This window comes from Odontesthes bonariensis, chromosome 7 (assembly GCF_027942865.1).
Source record: "Odontesthes bonariensis isolate fOdoBon6 chromosome 7, fOdoBon6.hap1, whole genome shotgun sequence".
Lineage (NCBI taxonomy): Eukaryota > Metazoa > Chordata > Actinopteri > Atheriniformes > Atherinopsidae > Odontesthes > Odontesthes bonariensis.
This window is the reverse complement of record NC_134512.1, coordinates 35,819,430-35,836,001: the sequence shown is the minus strand read 5'-3', so window position 1 is coordinate 35,836,001 and position 16,572 is coordinate 35,819,430. Positions and strand designations below refer to the sequence as shown.

The 16,572-nt window shown below is 41.4% G+C and overlaps 1 protein-coding gene across 1 annotated transcript in view; it reads right to left on the bottom strand.

Annotated features, from left to right (window-relative positions):
• hydin (HYDIN axonemal central pair apparatus protein) overlaps positions 1–16,572 on the bottom strand; it is a 95,187-nt gene that overhangs the window by 72,389 nt on the left and 6,226 nt on the right. Inside the window, exons 6-15 of the mRNA XM_075471211.1 lie at positions 15,618–15,817; positions 15,276–15,400; positions 7,145–7,346; positions 6,663–6,867; positions 5,817–5,916; positions 4,090–4,208; positions 3,289–3,512; positions 3,103–3,170; positions 2,778–3,019; positions 1,446–1,546 (exon numbers count right to left, since the gene is read on the bottom strand). Coding sequence (XP_075327326.1) covers positions 1,446–1,546; positions 2,778–3,019; positions 3,103–3,170; positions 3,289–3,512; positions 4,090–4,208; positions 5,817–5,916; positions 6,663–6,867; positions 7,145–7,346; positions 15,276–15,400; positions 15,618–15,817 — 1,586 coding nt within the window. The remainder of the gene's footprint in view (positions 1–1,445; positions 1,547–2,777; positions 3,020–3,102; positions 3,171–3,288; positions 3,513–4,089; positions 4,209–5,816; positions 5,917–6,662; positions 6,868–7,144; positions 7,347–15,275; positions 15,401–15,617; positions 15,818–16,572) is intronic.

The following is a 16,572-nucleotide window of genomic DNA, read 5'->3' as shown; positions in this document are numbered from 1 at the left end:
TAAAGTATGCAAAGCAGAAGTCAATGCCAGAAAAAAGGGAAATTAAATAGTTTTTATTGTTTCCTCTGCAAAGTGAAGTCTAAGCAACAATCAGCCAACAATGTGTACGGAAGAGCCCTCCAGTCACTGATGTAACAACAGCCTTTGATAGAACCTGAGGTCAGCGACGCTTCTGTTGCCTAATGTTTTCTGTGGGTTCCTGTTATGTTTGTGGATTTTTAGATTTGTGTTTTTCTCTGTTAGCTTGGTTCAGTGCATGTTTGATCTTGTTCTTGTTTTACTTCCTCAGTTTGTTCCTTTGTACCCAGTTAGTCTTACTTTCTGCTCATCCTGTCCACCTGCATTCTGTTAGCTAATCACTACCACCTGCCATGTGTTACTCATTAGCTTCCTCACTGTAAATACTCCCTGGTTTCCTTTGTTCATTCACAGATTCTTGTCATAGTTCCCCCAAGTCAGCCAGTTGAGTGTTGAGTCTCCTTCTGACATGTGTTATCAAGTCATATACATTACCTATAATATCTCACTGAATCTGTACATATGCCACATTACTTTAATTCCATCCATCCATCCATCCATTATCTTCCGCTGGTCCGGGGATCGGGTCGCGGGGGCAGCAGCTTGAGCAAAGAGACCCAGACGTCCCTGTCCCCGGCCACTTCCTCCAGCTCTTCTGGGGGGACCCCGAGGCGTTCCCAGGCCAGCCGAGAGACATAGTCTCTCCAGCGTGTCCTGGGTCTTCCCCGGGGCCTCCTCCCAGTGGGACGGGCCCGGAACACCTCACCGGGGAGGCGTCCAGGAGGCATCCTAACCAGATGCCCGAGCCACCTCATCTGACTCCTCTCGATGCGGAGGAGCAGCGGTTCTACTCCGAGCCCCTCCCGGATGACCGAGCTTCTCACCCTATCTCTAAGGGAGAGCCCAGACACCCTGCGGAGGAAACTCATTTCAGCCGCTTGTATTCGCGATCTCGTTCTCTCGGTCACTACTCACAGCTCGTGACCATAGGTGAGGGTAGGAACATAGACTGACCGGTAAATCGAGAGCTTCGCCTTCTGGCTTAGCTCCTTCTTCACCACAACGGGCCGGTGCAGAGCCCGCATCACTGCAGACGCCGCACCGATCCGTCTGTCAATCTCCTGCTCCATTCGTCCCTCACTCGTGAACTAGATCCCGAGATACTTGAACTCCTCCACTTGGGGAAGCATCTCATTCCCGACCCGGAGAGAGCATTCCACCCTTTTCCGGCCAATTTACTTCTTAAATAAACCCTTAAATTGGTTTATTGGATTAAATCCACCTACAAAGACACTCCTACACCATAAAATCATGTTTTTTTTATGTATATTTATGTACAGATGTGTTAATTTTGCTCCAACTTTTGACATGTAGTGTATATTTGAACATTATAGTGCGTGCATTTCACATCTGTGAATGATTCCAACCTGGCATTGATAGGCAGAGTCATTATTTCTTCTCCAACGCCTGCAACATCCACCACCAACGGCAGCCTGTATCTCCTGAATGTGTTGGAGCACAGCGTCACCTGTTCACACATCGGACACATACAGTAAAAACTCTAATAGACTCTTAATTGCCCTTTTAACACATATTTTCTTCATCACCAGATGATGATCAATGAATGATCTTATATAAAGCATAGCATCTGTCTGTGTGATACGCTGCAGAGAAGTTTAGCAACTCTGATGCAAAACTGACGTCAAATTCACAAGATAAAGTTTTCACTTGAATCATTTCGACATTTTTTTTAAGTTTGAGCTGTTTATATGATAAAAAACTGCTCTTCTGTGGGTGAGTAGTTATTGGCTTTGCTCTCTTATCGCTTTCTACTGCAGGTAAGACAGTACTTCACAGAAAAGAAAATCATGTACATTTCCCTGTAACTGCTAACCGTGCCACTATGTTTACTATATAGTGATAAAAATACCAATACTAACTGTCTTTAAGGTTTAAAATAGCTGGAGGAAAAATGGAGTTTCCACCTGAGAGTCGCATAAGATATCATTCAACAGCTGAATATTATTCAGGCAAATCAAAGCAATGAAAGTGCTTCTGTGACTGGTCAAAAATGCAATTCTCTCTGTTGTGAATATGAGTACACGTAATATCCACAACAGAAAATCGGCAGCTGCCTCGATTACCATTATTTTACACTAAAATCAAAACCTTGTTCTTCCCAAAATTTTGGATTCTCCCTAAAATGAAGAGAGTTGAGACAAGTCTGAGTGGATTTTCAGCCTGAGACAGAGAAAAAAATCACTGCCCTTATCATGAGAACACAAAGCAAACACTGGAAATGACTTTGTAGAAACACACACACATGCTGCAGTATTATTTCACACTGAGTTAATGTCTGATGGTGATTGGTCAGTTCAGAATCGGTTGACAGTTCATTTTGGTTGGTGAATTTTAACTCGTATATATGTTTATATGCACTAAGACATGCAGCGACACACACATGTATTCTGACACATCCAGACAAATGCATGGCAACACATGTGTACCACTACATAATATCAGTTAATAATACTCAGACAATGCCATTCTTAAACATGCTTTTTATGTCCTAGCTCTTCAGATTCCTAACATCTTTCAGAATACAACATGGCTTCCCACTGTGCCATTAGCTAATAATACTCAGCATATTCACAGAAGTGCATTCAGGCCCTAACCGGCTTTGTGAAAACTCAAAGCAATCCAAATTCACACGGCTTTTTCAAAGAATAAGCATGCTGTAGTTTGGTCATTAATGTTACCTTAATGGTGACATCAGACATGGCGCGCACAGAGCCGGTAGCGGGGCTGACCGTGAACTCCACGGGCCGCGCATGAAGGTCTCGAGCTGCGTGGCCTCGCCAATTCTTGCGTGACACATCAGACACCTGATCTACGGCGCTGACACTTGGAGAACCCAACCCATCACCCAGGACACGCAGGGCAAAAGTCATAGGCACAAAGGATGTGTTGAAGAGGGTACAAGTCGATGTAACGGGGAAACCTACTCAGAAAGAGACGGAAGGCAAAGATGAGGCAGAAAAGTTACAGACATGGAAAAACAATTCCAAAGACGCTCAAACCTACCAAAGGCTACATCTCCTAAATTAAGCTCGCAGACATTAAAGTGGAAAGTGGGACCAATGACACAACCCCTGAAACAAAACACAAAAAACATGAGAAACGTGTGGAACAGCAATTTAAATGATTCCAAAACAATTACTGTGACTGTAGAAAGCTGTTTACTTAGATACATTTAAACGGCTACTTCACCTGAAGGACAAGGTAAGGGGCCGAGGCTGTCCTGTGACAGTTAAAAGCAGGTCCTCAGAGAAGCTTCCCAAGATGCGACTGTGGAAGGTGACTTTCACAATCTGGCAGGCCCCAGGGGGAACGCCACCTTCCTCGGGACTGAAGGAGAAACAGCGGCCGAACGTGGTGTCGGGGCTTGAAAACCTGAAAGGTGCATCAATCAGGCCTCTGTTGGACAGCTGCACCTGAACAAAAACAAGGAGCCAGTATCATGCAGGTATCTAATGTATTTCATGATTTGTGATGTATTAACTCTTAAATTTAATGTTAATGGAATACTCACAAAGCCAATCAAGTTGGGAGCCTAATCATGTTTTACAGAAAACATTTGATGGATAAATTTAAACTGATTTATGTGGGAAATTCAACAGTGTTGTAGGTTCAGGATTATAATCTTTTTGTAAATACCTGAATAAATAGCCAAAAAAGACCATTGAATATTAAGTTAGTCTTTTTCAGTACTTTCATTGTTGTATATTGCATGATAAGCAGTGATGTCAGTACACAATTTACACATAAACTATTATCGGAACAGTTTTTGCACCAGTTATGGATGAGGACAAACTAACAGGAACACCCCGTAACATGAAGGGATGGACACAACAATCATCAAACCTGAATTAGGCTGCTGAGCTGCTTCAACCAACAGAATTTAGTCAAATATGTCACAGATGTAAAAAAATAAACATTACATTAAAAGCATCATAGTAAAACATCTTAAACGGATATGGGAGAGTTCCCTTTGGATCGGTGTTTTCTTACCTCATAATAGTCTTTGTCGCCTATAAATACATTTTTCATGTCCATTAGGTTGTAGTTGAGCTGGAGTTTTGGTCCCAGGCCTTCACCTGTGATTGTGAGGGGTAACGGGGACTCACGGCCTAAGTCCAGACGCAGAAACAAATGTGTATGATATAAAAAGACATTCTTCATGGTTCCATAAAAAAAACGATGCCAAAGCTGACACGAACATATGGTCATCAAGCCTCTTCTGTGGAGGAGTTGACTATATGTCATCTCTATTCTTATTGTGATGGCCCGCATTTACATTTAGAATACATCATATTTATCTCAATGAAACACTTTTAAACAAAGCAGCAGACTTTATCATACTCTTCCATATATGCACGTCATTGTTGATTTTAGGCCAATGCTGATATCTAATTTTAAAGCCTTTATCGGTTGATGCCAGCACATATTATCCTGCATCTCTACTCAGAGACTTGTTGTACACACCTAGCTCTGACTTTACGACTGGAAGCTGAAAAGGTGACTGTCGTGTTTATCTGTGAAGTTCTGAATCAAACATTAGTGTGAATACAGAACATATCAATACTTCAACTGCAGCCACTTTCCATTTTCCAAACTGAACAGTACAAATCAATTTGTTTTGCTAGGTTGGGTTCTCAAGTCTTTTTCACAAAGTCAGGAACGAGTGCACGGTGCTTCAGCGTCTGGCCGTCACATAGGTTGGTCAGGTTCTCAACTGCCGAAGAAACCATGGAAATTAATGTAAATCTGGCCTGCGGCACAAAAGACATACATGAGGGCCAAATGCAAATCCGTCAACAGCTGTCCATCAGCACGGAGATGAGAGAAAGGTTTTGGAACAGCGTTAAGAACTGCGTCCATCTGCTCACTCTGAGGAAGTTATTGGTTTTTTTCCTCATAATATTGTATGGACTGCATCTTCCTTTGTGAACTGCCCTTTGATGACCGATATAGCAATAGGTACTTTATAAATAGTATTAAATTGATCTGGGGGAACATGAGGAATGAATCATCCAGTCATTAAAGCATTTGGATAGATTGAGTTGGCCCATTTGTGATGTTAAATCCATTTCACTGAGGAGCTCCTACATATGAAAGGGAAACAGTTTAGAGTTCGTCTAAAAACCAAACACAGTGTTTGCTCCCCAGAGTTGTCTGTCTAACCTCTAGTCTGCACAAACTCACATGGGGAGGCAGAATCTTTTATGAGAAAACCAAAGCTATTGATTTACAGTACAGGAGGGTGTGCTGAGTGTCTGAAGCTGTGAAAACAATCGACTGCAACGTGCTGAGGAACAAACAAAAGAAAAATGATCCATCCACGTGGTCAAAGATGGTTTTGCATCGGGCAAAAGTCATAATTACAGACTGCTGTAACTGTAAACCCAGTCTGTGATCGGTTCGTTCTGATCTGAAACGTCATGTCTGCACGAACACAAAAAAAGATAAAGCTGATGCAGGTTTTTTGTCACAGATTTTCGAATGTGACGACGGTGCTACAGGAATTATTCATGTTTTCATGGATTCAATTTTATCAGAATAAAACACTTATGGCTGTGCTTCTCTATTCAGTGGCTGAGAGATATTCATGAGTTGCATTGGTTGGCCAACTGACTGTGACTGCAAACTGCAAGCAAGGCTAAAATGATACGTCGCTGTGTACACATATATGCATTTCTGTGTGTTTTGTGTCTGAACCTGGAAAATTGGGCACTGACCTGTGACATCACAGTATATGGTATGTTGGTAAAGTTTGGCTTCCGCAGGCTTGAAGACGATGTTGAATTGTGCTGTGGTGTTTGGCCATATCTCACCCTCCTAAACCATGTCCAGACAAGAATGATTATTCAAGTGAGAACAAGTAGAAATTAAACAATGTGTCTATTGAGTGGTTTAGGTGACATGCACTCTGGGATGGGCATAAGCATGTGTAGACTACTGAGTATTTCCTTTAAATGCCCTCTCATAGTTTGTGCTGTGACTGGCCTACAGACTGATTACTCTCCGTACTTTCCCTCTGCTGCCCGGCCTCTCTGTCTTCTCTGTCCTCGTCTCTTATCTCCCTCTATCCAGGGAACCTGGCTGAGCTGAGCAGAGGAGACGCTGGCAGAGAGGGGGGCAGTGGTGTCAGAACAGGTCAGACTATCTGAGCGTCGCTTGGCAGAGAGGGCGCAGTCTGTGGCCTTATGTCACCAAGAAGCCACATGAGATTTACATGCAAATGACGGAGCCTAATCTTAACCTCTTTGTGACAGAGTTGATCTAAAATCTAATAAACTATTTCTGTGCTTACAACCACTATGCAGCATGAATATACATAGCATGTAGGAAGGGATCTCCTAACCAAACATCCACGTTGTTAAGTACTCTGGGATAAGCTACTGGGTCCCTGCCAGCTCAGAGAATGCTCCTGACACCTGCATGAATAAAAGTTTTACACATGCACTGACATTATTAAACTTTGAGTGCAAAAAAAAAGAAAACCAGGGGCAAGGTGGAGACAATTAGTTTGTCAAGGAAAAGAATAGAAAATGATAAGAGAAGACTGTGAAACGCAAACACACCACTGGCTCCACCGTCATGCAGCTGGGTGATAAGACCAGAAGGTGGTCTTTTCCAGCCTGGCTTGTGTGCTCCTGCAGGGTTCTGGACAGCAGCGGGGGGTGATGGATCGCTGTGGGGTCAGACTGACATTGAAAAAGGCGCTGACCTTTCTCTTCCTCTTCTTCTTCCTCCTCCTCGTCCCCCTGTTGGATCATTGAGCTCTCCCTTGATAAAGGAGAGTGGGGAGAGCTGATTAAAAGTAAAATAAAGTTAGAGTGAGGAGGCTCCGGGAGAAGAATGAATGAGGAGAAGAACAAAGAGTTGCTTACAGAGAGAAGGTGATGGATAAGTGAGTTATTTCTGGAAACAAATGCTTTGATATAAAATCAAACACAAGAAGGAGTCCTTTCAAATAGGCGTACAAACACACTCGCACACAGATGGGAAGTTGTGTTCATTCTAAACTTCTCCAGTCAAACATTTTGTGTGCCTGGACGCGTACCCCGATAAGCTCAGGTCCTCCTCTTGCTGGCTGGGCAGCACTCTCCAACAGTACTGAAGAGGAATATCACTCCCATTGGTGAGCGGCACTGTCTGCACAGTGGCCATGGTGATATAAGTGTTCTTCAGCATCACGGAGTCGGGTTTAAGATCGATGTTCAGTTCCTCACACGACCCATACAAGCTGACATGCACATCCTCACCTGAGTGGAAGACATGAAAAATCAGCGTTTACAGGTTTTAGACTTTTATCTGATATTTCTCATTAGGTAGCTGCAAGATGATTGGGAGATTTTACCAGCTTTTGTACTCAGGATGGTCAGGATACAACTAAGAAACATAATCTTTTTAAAATGTATTACAGTCTACTTGTATCTATGGCAGCTCATAAGAAAAGCCCCCAAACTGCAGCCTTATAATCTGACGACAGAACTACCCAATCTGCTTTAACCATTTAAAACACGGAAATATTCTGAAAACGCATATAATCAGGTGAGCATCCACCTCTTATTGGGGAAAATGTGAGCCAAGAATAGAGCAAAACGTAACAGTGTCACGGGCACCCTGCAGAGTCCGACTTTCAAAGACTGGATCTGGATCAAAAGGAGTTTCCTGGAAAACTACCAACCAGAGCAATTTATTTTTCAATGCCGTCAAAGCCTTTCTGAGTGGAGACAAATATATTAAGGATAAATGAGAATGCTGCTGATAGCCCAGCAGGACAGGATGCCGTTTCATAGTGTGGTTCTTTCTGGAGTTTCAGAAATACATGCAAGTGGAGACGTGATTAACAGGACATCTTCTGGCTCTGTGGCAGCAACACAGTGACGCCATCACAATGCACTCACTTCAACAATGAGAGCAACAAATAACCAGAAACAAAAATAAGATGCAAAACTGGGTTTTGTATAAAGCCAAGATCAAGGTGTCATGTAAATATGACAAGAGTTTGTTTACATTCAAATCAGGGGAACTGGAGCTCCGGCTGGCAGAAACACTCTGCAGTATTCGTCCTTAGATTGATCTATTTCGCTCTCCTGCACTAGTTAGAATTTCTAAAATAAGATCAAATTCCAGATTTCAACACACACACACACACACACACACACACACACACACACACACACACACAGGGGCTCTTACTTTAGATACAATACAAATACAAACTGAATTTTGAACTCTGAGTTTGGCTCTGTCCTCTACATAATACTCCTCTATTTATTTCTACGGTTGGCAATTTCCTTGATATAACACTTCTCCAGCAGAGGGATATCACAGATACCTCCGTCAATATGAAAACTAAGATCAAAGCGACATGGAAAATTTCCTTGTTTGCAAACAGTTGAGCTAAATGAGGCCAACAGGTATTGGATTTTATTGTAACTTGTTTTTTTCAGAGCCATTACAACTATGGATGCTTGTCATTTATTACTTTTTACTAAAAAATGTTAATCTAATGCAGGCCCACTTGTCCACACAAACAGAGCACACTCTTCACAGCGACTGACACTCATTTGTTCAACTTACGACAAGTGACTGGAGGGTTCAAGCTTGCTTTTGCTTGACATTTAGAAAGGAGCAAGAACAGTATTTAAGTCCAAAACTGCAAACATGTGCTTCTTGATGAAAGTTAAATAACATCGAGTGGCTCATTTAGAACACAAACAGGCACAGGGCTGCGTTTCTGGACCTCCGCATTCACTCTGATGCAATACACAAATAACAACGTATTTACCACAGTGTGCAGTACGTGGAATATTATGCATTACACATGTATTTGAATATCTTAAATAGATAATGGTAAATGGACTGTACTTAAATGGCATGTTTTCAGTCTAGTTGACCACTCAGGCACCTTTACGTTATAGTATATAAAAAGAAACCATAAATGAGCTTGTAGATTTATCAAAGCCAACTGACAACAGGTTTCAGTTATGCAGTTAAACTGATTTGTCAGTCAGGAACACAATCAAGAACAAATTAAAAACCAAAAAAAAGGTAAATCAACTTGAATAAGGTTGAGTTATTAGTTGTTTTTTTTCATTTAAACTGTACTGATAAGGAGGTCGTGGATGGAGAAATGAAAAAATACATAAAAACTGAAGGAAGATTGGATTCATTTCTGCATGAGCTGGCTGTTTAAAAGAAATAGGAGGGTTAAAACCCCATTGATATCCCCATAATAGCTTAATTAGTTTCATTTCAATAGATTTCAAGTCCTGCTCATTGAAGACTAAACAGGAGATCTTTTAATCCATCTTTACCTACACGAAAGACACACTGGGACAAAAATCCTCTCAACATGACTTATTTGGTTTTTAAATGTGTTGACAACAAGCTCTGATGGGAGAAATAAACAAACACGACTTTGACAAATGCAGACTGGTAAAATCTATGCAATGACTGTGTATATGCTACATTAAATGCACATATTAGAATTCCAGGAGTGCTCGAGGAGTGCTCGAGCGTGCTTCCAACAAGCCGACAGAGAGATTTCCATCATTACCTTCAGGCAGAGAAAGGGAATATAAAAAAAAACCTGGAACAGTGCCACAAAAAGGCCAGTTTATTCCTTTGTACTGCAAGAAAATCTATTAAAATGTGAGATACCATCACATGGAGAAGAATCAGGACAACATATAAGATTGAGGATGAGTGATAGAAGGAAATGAGGGGGAGGGAAAGAGGAATTGTTGGATCCAGAGAGAAAAGCAATTATCTCACATAATTCTGATGCTATGACAGCAGCTGACAGGCAGGGAGAGCTGCAGCTTATTGCTCAGCTTTCATCATGGCTTTCCACAATCCCATCTTCCCCCCACTCGCTTTCTTCTCCTATAATTTCTCCATGAACGCTGCAACAGAACTTCTCAACTCCCTCAGCTACCTTTGATTACCACACAGACAGCCGATCTACCCGATGTGTGAGTGTGTGTGTGGACGCATGCTGCATTTGTTTGTGTGCAGCTGCTCGCTGTTTGTGAGTGTGCTGCTTTTTTTTTTTTAAAAGGCTGCTGTGCTCAAGTCCCATCGGTGCTGTAGTCCTGTCAAAGTAGATGCCTAAGCGCTCCCTCAGAGCTGTCCATCTTTTGCTTTAAATCAGCTGCAGTGACAGAGGAGGGGGAGGTGTGCTGGTGGGTGACAGTTTACTGGAGCAGCAAACTCTCGCACTTTTAGAATACAACAAGGATTTCTAACAAACTATAATGGAAAACAAGTGAGCTGTGCAAAAACTATCATTCCTCAAAGCTGCCCTTGCTTTAAACCGACGGCAGGAAATGAGACACAGGGTGTTCCAACGTCCGGGACTGGGTTGTGATATACATGAAAATGAACCCACGAACATGCACACAAAGGTTACGTCATCTAGCTTATGCTGAAGGCTTCATGCCCACTCTCCAGAGTACAGCCTTTTTCTGCATGATGACCTGAAACATACATGAGAGTGAGGCAGACAGGGAAAGTGCTAAATTAAAAATGATATTCTCTTGATGGGCTGTAAGTGGTGTTCTGGACCAGGGGTGGCTTTCCTATTATTAAAGCTTAATGCTTCTCCATGCCACTACTATTGCAACTCCTTTAGCAGCCGTGCCTATTTAGGTGCCAAACAGCATTCCTGCTCTTTTAAAGACCACAAATAATGGAAAAATCTTTTTCAGTGCTTAACAGAATATATTTGGGTGTCTGAGGCCTGGTTAAACCTGGTCACTTTGTTTTGGTCCACGTAGGTCTGAGAATGTGTCAGTTCGTGGGTCGTTCATATTTGGAGTGCGCTGTTACCTCACAGAACCAACTCAGAGTTGAACTGCCCACCCAGGTTCAGATACTGCTGCGTTCACTGTACCTGCGTTCACTGTACCTGCGTTCACTGTACCTCAGAAGTGGGAAGTTTTTGCTATTCTATTTTGCAATTAACAGCAAATTCTCGACGGCAATTATTTACAGCAGCTTAATTAAACAAATGAGCTAATGATGCTCTGCCAATATTTTTTCTAATATTTCATATCAAGACAAGGAAACCTATCTTGTATTTTCCCAGTCAGAAGCTGGACATTTCTAATTCAAACTGGTGACAGAATGCACCAAAGAACAAGATTGCATCATCAAACTGAAAGGACAGACAGGAAATCCCAGGGTTTATGCAGCCATATGTGATGGAGGAATTACAATGTTATTTCGTTATACTCTATACGTAGCGAGTTTTACTAACGTAGACCAGTTCAACACGTCTTGCTTCCTGCTTGTGCTAAAAAGGGGGATTGGTATCGACTGTCCACAGCCAAACTGCAGACCAGTCAAATGTTTTTCTATCAGTATGGAGTGCGCTTGTGCGAGCTTTCAGGCGAGATATCTTTTAGTCTCTCATGTGGTGATAGCATGCTTCAAATGTCAGTAAATATGATTCATGTCCAAATTTAAGTTTGCATGGAAACATCTCTATGAAACCACACTTCATTGAACAGAGCAGCAGAGTAGAGTTGAGCGGCTCATTCCGCCCCCATAAACCAGCTGCCATGAACAGAGCTGTGAAGACATGGTTAAAAAGAACTGAATCTGTGCTGGTATTTGGATCAAAGCATCTCACAGACATTTCACAAATACCTCAGGAAAACATGTCTTCTTTAAATATTCACACACAGGTAAAATAAATACTTTACAAGAGAAACAAAGAGGGAAACAAAGCCAACTTCCCCCACACACACGTAGAGCTTTGCATTTTATGAAAACAAAATCACCATTAAAGAGCTTTATGTAAATATGTGTCAGAGCCATTTCTGCTGTGGGTACAAGCATCACAATAATCAAATGATGAAGCCAACAAGGATGAATAGAAATCAGACATTTTCAGCTATTATTCATCATTATACAGTGCAGTCACATTAGGGAAATGTTTTCACAAGGTGACTTTCCAGTAAGAGTGACTGAGGATTATGACTCCTTCTTTCACACACACACACACACACAAAAAAGACTGGTTTTTCTATCTTTGTGGTGTCACCAGTGGCATAACGCCTTTCCTAGCCCCACCCTAACTGTAACCATTGCAGCTGAATGCTATTTGAACCTTAAAAATTCCCTTAAAATATGTGTAAATATGTGTTTAAATATGTTTCCCCGACAAAACATGTTTGACCCTACAAATAAAGTGGACTCCTTGTTTTTTTTACGTATCATGAATATAGAAAACTACACACACACACTCACACACATGGGGTGGTACATAGAGGAATCTTTACTCAGATGATGAATAGCAAATAAGGGTGAACTCAAGTCTTTTTTCAGAGTTCTTCTATATCATGTATGCAACATCTTGGAATTCATTTTCACTCAGCTGCACAGTTGGAATCAGCATTAAAAGAGACTGATGTGGGCCAAGAGTTAGGCTGATTTTTCTTCCAGTGCCTAATCAGCCTCTCCAGTCATGTTTGCGATCTCTATTTTAGCCACCAGTGTTTTAGCTTACAGACAAAATGCTGTTTTTCCCCTACAACAAATGTCCAGTTTGCCAAGTTAATCAGAGCAGAAGTTCTGCTGAAACTGCACAGAAAACCAGAGTTCCCATCGCAGAGATTAAAACATACAGTTATACTTCATTTTTTACTTCTCGCTTCAGTTATTTCTTTTAATTGAGCTGCAAACCTTTATTGCAAATTGTTTATAACGACAAGAGATGGCGACTCATCCAGGGCATGCCCTGCCTCTCGTCCAATGGCAGTTCTGATAGGCTAATTGGGTTTCCACATACAAGTGAAACAATCTGTGTAACTATCACAGATAACTAGAAGTCTAGTTGAAGATAGTGTCCATCTCAATGGCTTCTACCTACTATTTGGCTTCAAATTGAATACGGCAGTTGAGGAGAGAAAGAAGCAACTTCTGCATCACTTTGAAGACCTTTGCTATTCATCAAGAATTTTCAAAGTCACACCAATATTTATTCTGCCTTCACCTATCCATTTCTCAAAGGTATACCCTAAAACTTTTCACAAAACATCTCTATGACGACCGAGTCCTCTCCTCTTCTTCTTCATTATTGCCTCTGCACAATACTCTTCTTCTGCATGCCTTTGGTGGCGGTAATTTGGTTGTTCAGCTGTGAAGAAGGACCTACTGTGCAAACAGATATAGTTTCCTCAAAGTTAATTGTAGTTTCATTGACCTGGAGTCAAGATGAACATTGAACTGTGTTTATTTCCTTAAGCAGCAGCAACAAGACAGACAAACATGTTCAAGCGCCAGTCACGGTAACATTAGCCCAGACGAGATTTAAGACCGGTATGAAAACACTCGATAGTCGAACAACAGAACAGCACAGCTGTCTTTATCCCCTTTCTCAGCTGTAATCCTTAACTAAGAAACAAATTGGCAAAATAAATCACATCCAGGTTCACAGATGCCTTGTTTCCATTCTAAGCTACTTTTAATTTGGCTGGTAATACGTGGAAGAAGTGCGTTTAACAAAATGTTTGTCTTGTGTCTCTACATCTTTCTGTAACACTATGGTTGAGGTCAACATTACTTTGTTTCTGATATTGTTCTGATGGTGCGTGTTCAGTGCTGTCAGCCCTTTTAGTCATGTGTGTATGATGCGGCACTCATGGCTCATTTGCAGGTGTGATGGGTCTTTGAAGGGTGCAGCTTCATCACCTCCACCTTACTGTGAGGTGTTGTCCCTTTATTTCTCCAGTTTTAAAGCACAACACTGCAACCTCTCTGTGCAGTGTCTCTTAGCGGTGATACTCCAGCACAATGCAAACACAATCAGAGGCCCAGGCATTGTACTGCAAGCTTGGTGTGTAAGAAAAAAGTAATTAAGTTGAAATGTGAGAGGAAAGTAGAGCTGCACTGTGGAGAAGGGTAGAGTAGAGATAACGTTTCCTCAGGGAAAGCTGCACTGAGCAGTAAATACAACATACCACAGCCACCTTGAGCTCAATCCTCTTCACGCTCACAGCACACTTCTCCAGGGATGTTATGGCTTCTCATCTCATTACCATTACTTATGTCACCTTTGACTTTATGGCCCCATGCAGATACAAACACACACCCTTCTGTTTCACATACGAGGTTGAAGGAAGATCCTCAGTCCAAAACAGCCATATTCACCCAAATGGATAAACAGTACAGTTGTACACACAAAGTGTTAGAAATAAATCCCAGAAACTCAGAACTCTTGTTTCAAACATTGTGTTTCACATATTCAACACATTTGCTAGCAGCCTTTTTCTTAAATCAGTTAACTCTTTAATGTCTCGTTCAATCCCACAACACCCTGTCAGAATGGTTTTATTTGGAAAACATGGGTTTGTGGGGAAAGAAGAGAGGTGGTGAGGAGGAGAAGTAATAAGATGTGATGATGAACCTGTGGCCAAATACTGGGCAGACAGAAGATAAGGACCGCTCACAGCGTTGTTATAGCGTTATAACTCATTATCACATGTTTAAGCTTGTGATTAATAAAGGCCTGCATGAATATATTTTAAGTAGTTTGGTCTTTGAAGGAATCTGCCTCATCATATTTTTGTATTTGTTGTCATTTTATCATTTATTTGTGCTAATTTCCTTGTAGATTCAACCTGCGGAAAGACTGCGGGCGAGTAGTCGTGTTAATTAATGATTTAAAATAATAAAATAAACGGAAACATACTTAATGACATAATAATAACACAACATTTGTATTGTTCATTAACTCAAACAAAAACTGTTTGAAATTTGACTATATGCATTATGCTTCATGGTAATGATGTGCTTTTAATGAGTAGCAACATTTTTACAGCAGACAGAAAGACTGAATCTGAAAAATAATGTAGTGCAAATACGTATTGTAGGTGTTTTACAACTGAAAATAAAGAAGTAGGTTTAAAGGACGCATAAAAGAAGGTAAATCAGGATCCACCCAGCTGAATCTAAATGATTTAATAGATGTCTTCACACAGCAGAAAGAGCGAACCATGAAGTAAGACACAGATACTGAAGACATCCACCTGCGTTGGCACTGTTTATATTCTCATCTGTGTCATACCTGCCACCGAGAATGTTTTCATGTGTTATGTCACATTCACACCTGATGTGTCCCACTTAGCGTGATAAATTTGAGTTGTTTTGTTTGAATTGGCCTAAATTTATCTTACCAGTGTGATAGTGCAGAAGCAGGTCCTGCCGGTGGTCTCCTACAGTCATGGGGTGGAAATCCACAGTCACTTGCATGCTGCCGCCTACATCAAGAGTCCCATAGGCTGGCGTGACCGAGAAAGGCCTGGAAAACACAGTTAATACAACAGGAATCACTGTAAACTTGAATGTTTGCCTTACGCTACATAATTCATTGAATGGTTGCAACTTCAAATATTTGCTGTTGATGTGAACGATTGCACAATGACCCGGTTTTGTTTACTGGATCCTTGATTGATGCTTCTGCCACATTTGTTACATATAACACAGCAGACATCGTCCCATTACGAACTGACTCTCACCTCTGTGTGTGTAGCTTAAACTTGGCCTCGCTGTTCCCTATGTTGCGGACGAGGTGAGTTTTCTGTGTGGAGGCTTTAACGGGACAGACTGGTAAAAGAAGCTCATCTCGAAAGTCAAGGATGGCACGTGGTCCGATGGCGCGGACTGGGATCTCAAACCGTTCCCTCTCGGTAACGCAAACCAGTCTATGGTCGTAGTCCTTCGTGGAAAAAGTGAAAAACACCAACATTTGATAGAAATAAGTGATCAGATTGAGATCAAGCAGTTGTTTTGGGCAGTGTAGAATATTGAGAAGCTTTATTGTCTGTATTCTGAATCATTCTCTTTCTGTACTATGAAAAACCCTCCCTTTAACTTTGCTTTATTTGACTTGATCTGAGCAGACTGTGTACTTCAGAATCAATCTGGCTGATTCTGTCTCCCGTCACATCATTAATAAACATTATAATAACCTAGTCCATTTAGATGCCACATATGCCCTTGCCATCAGACAGATGATGTCGTATGCTCCATATCATGGGCCATTCCAAAGTGTCCCCTCACTTTTTTCATCTCACCATTCTCATGCAGCTTTTCCAAGGTTTTTCATCTGTATAAAGGCTGCTGTTCCACAACAGATTTCCTTTTCTCTTTAGGGCAGTCTGATCCGGCTTTTCATAAATGTTTTACACCTTGTGGTAAACCGGTATTTACTCCCATTTATTCTTCTTATGGTAGACTTGAATAATGACATGTCTGACTCCTGAGAGTGTACTTTCCACTTTGGCCACATTTATTTCCGATGGATTTGTTTATTTCCTATGTTTATTTCCTACACCTTAGGATTAGCCTGCTTCGCGATCACTTTTGACCGAATGTTCTGGGTTCACAGTAACAGTCTAGAAAATGCTATCTGAATCTTTTATCTGCATAGTTGATAAAGGGATAACTGAGGAAAAGCCAGGGAACAGCTTT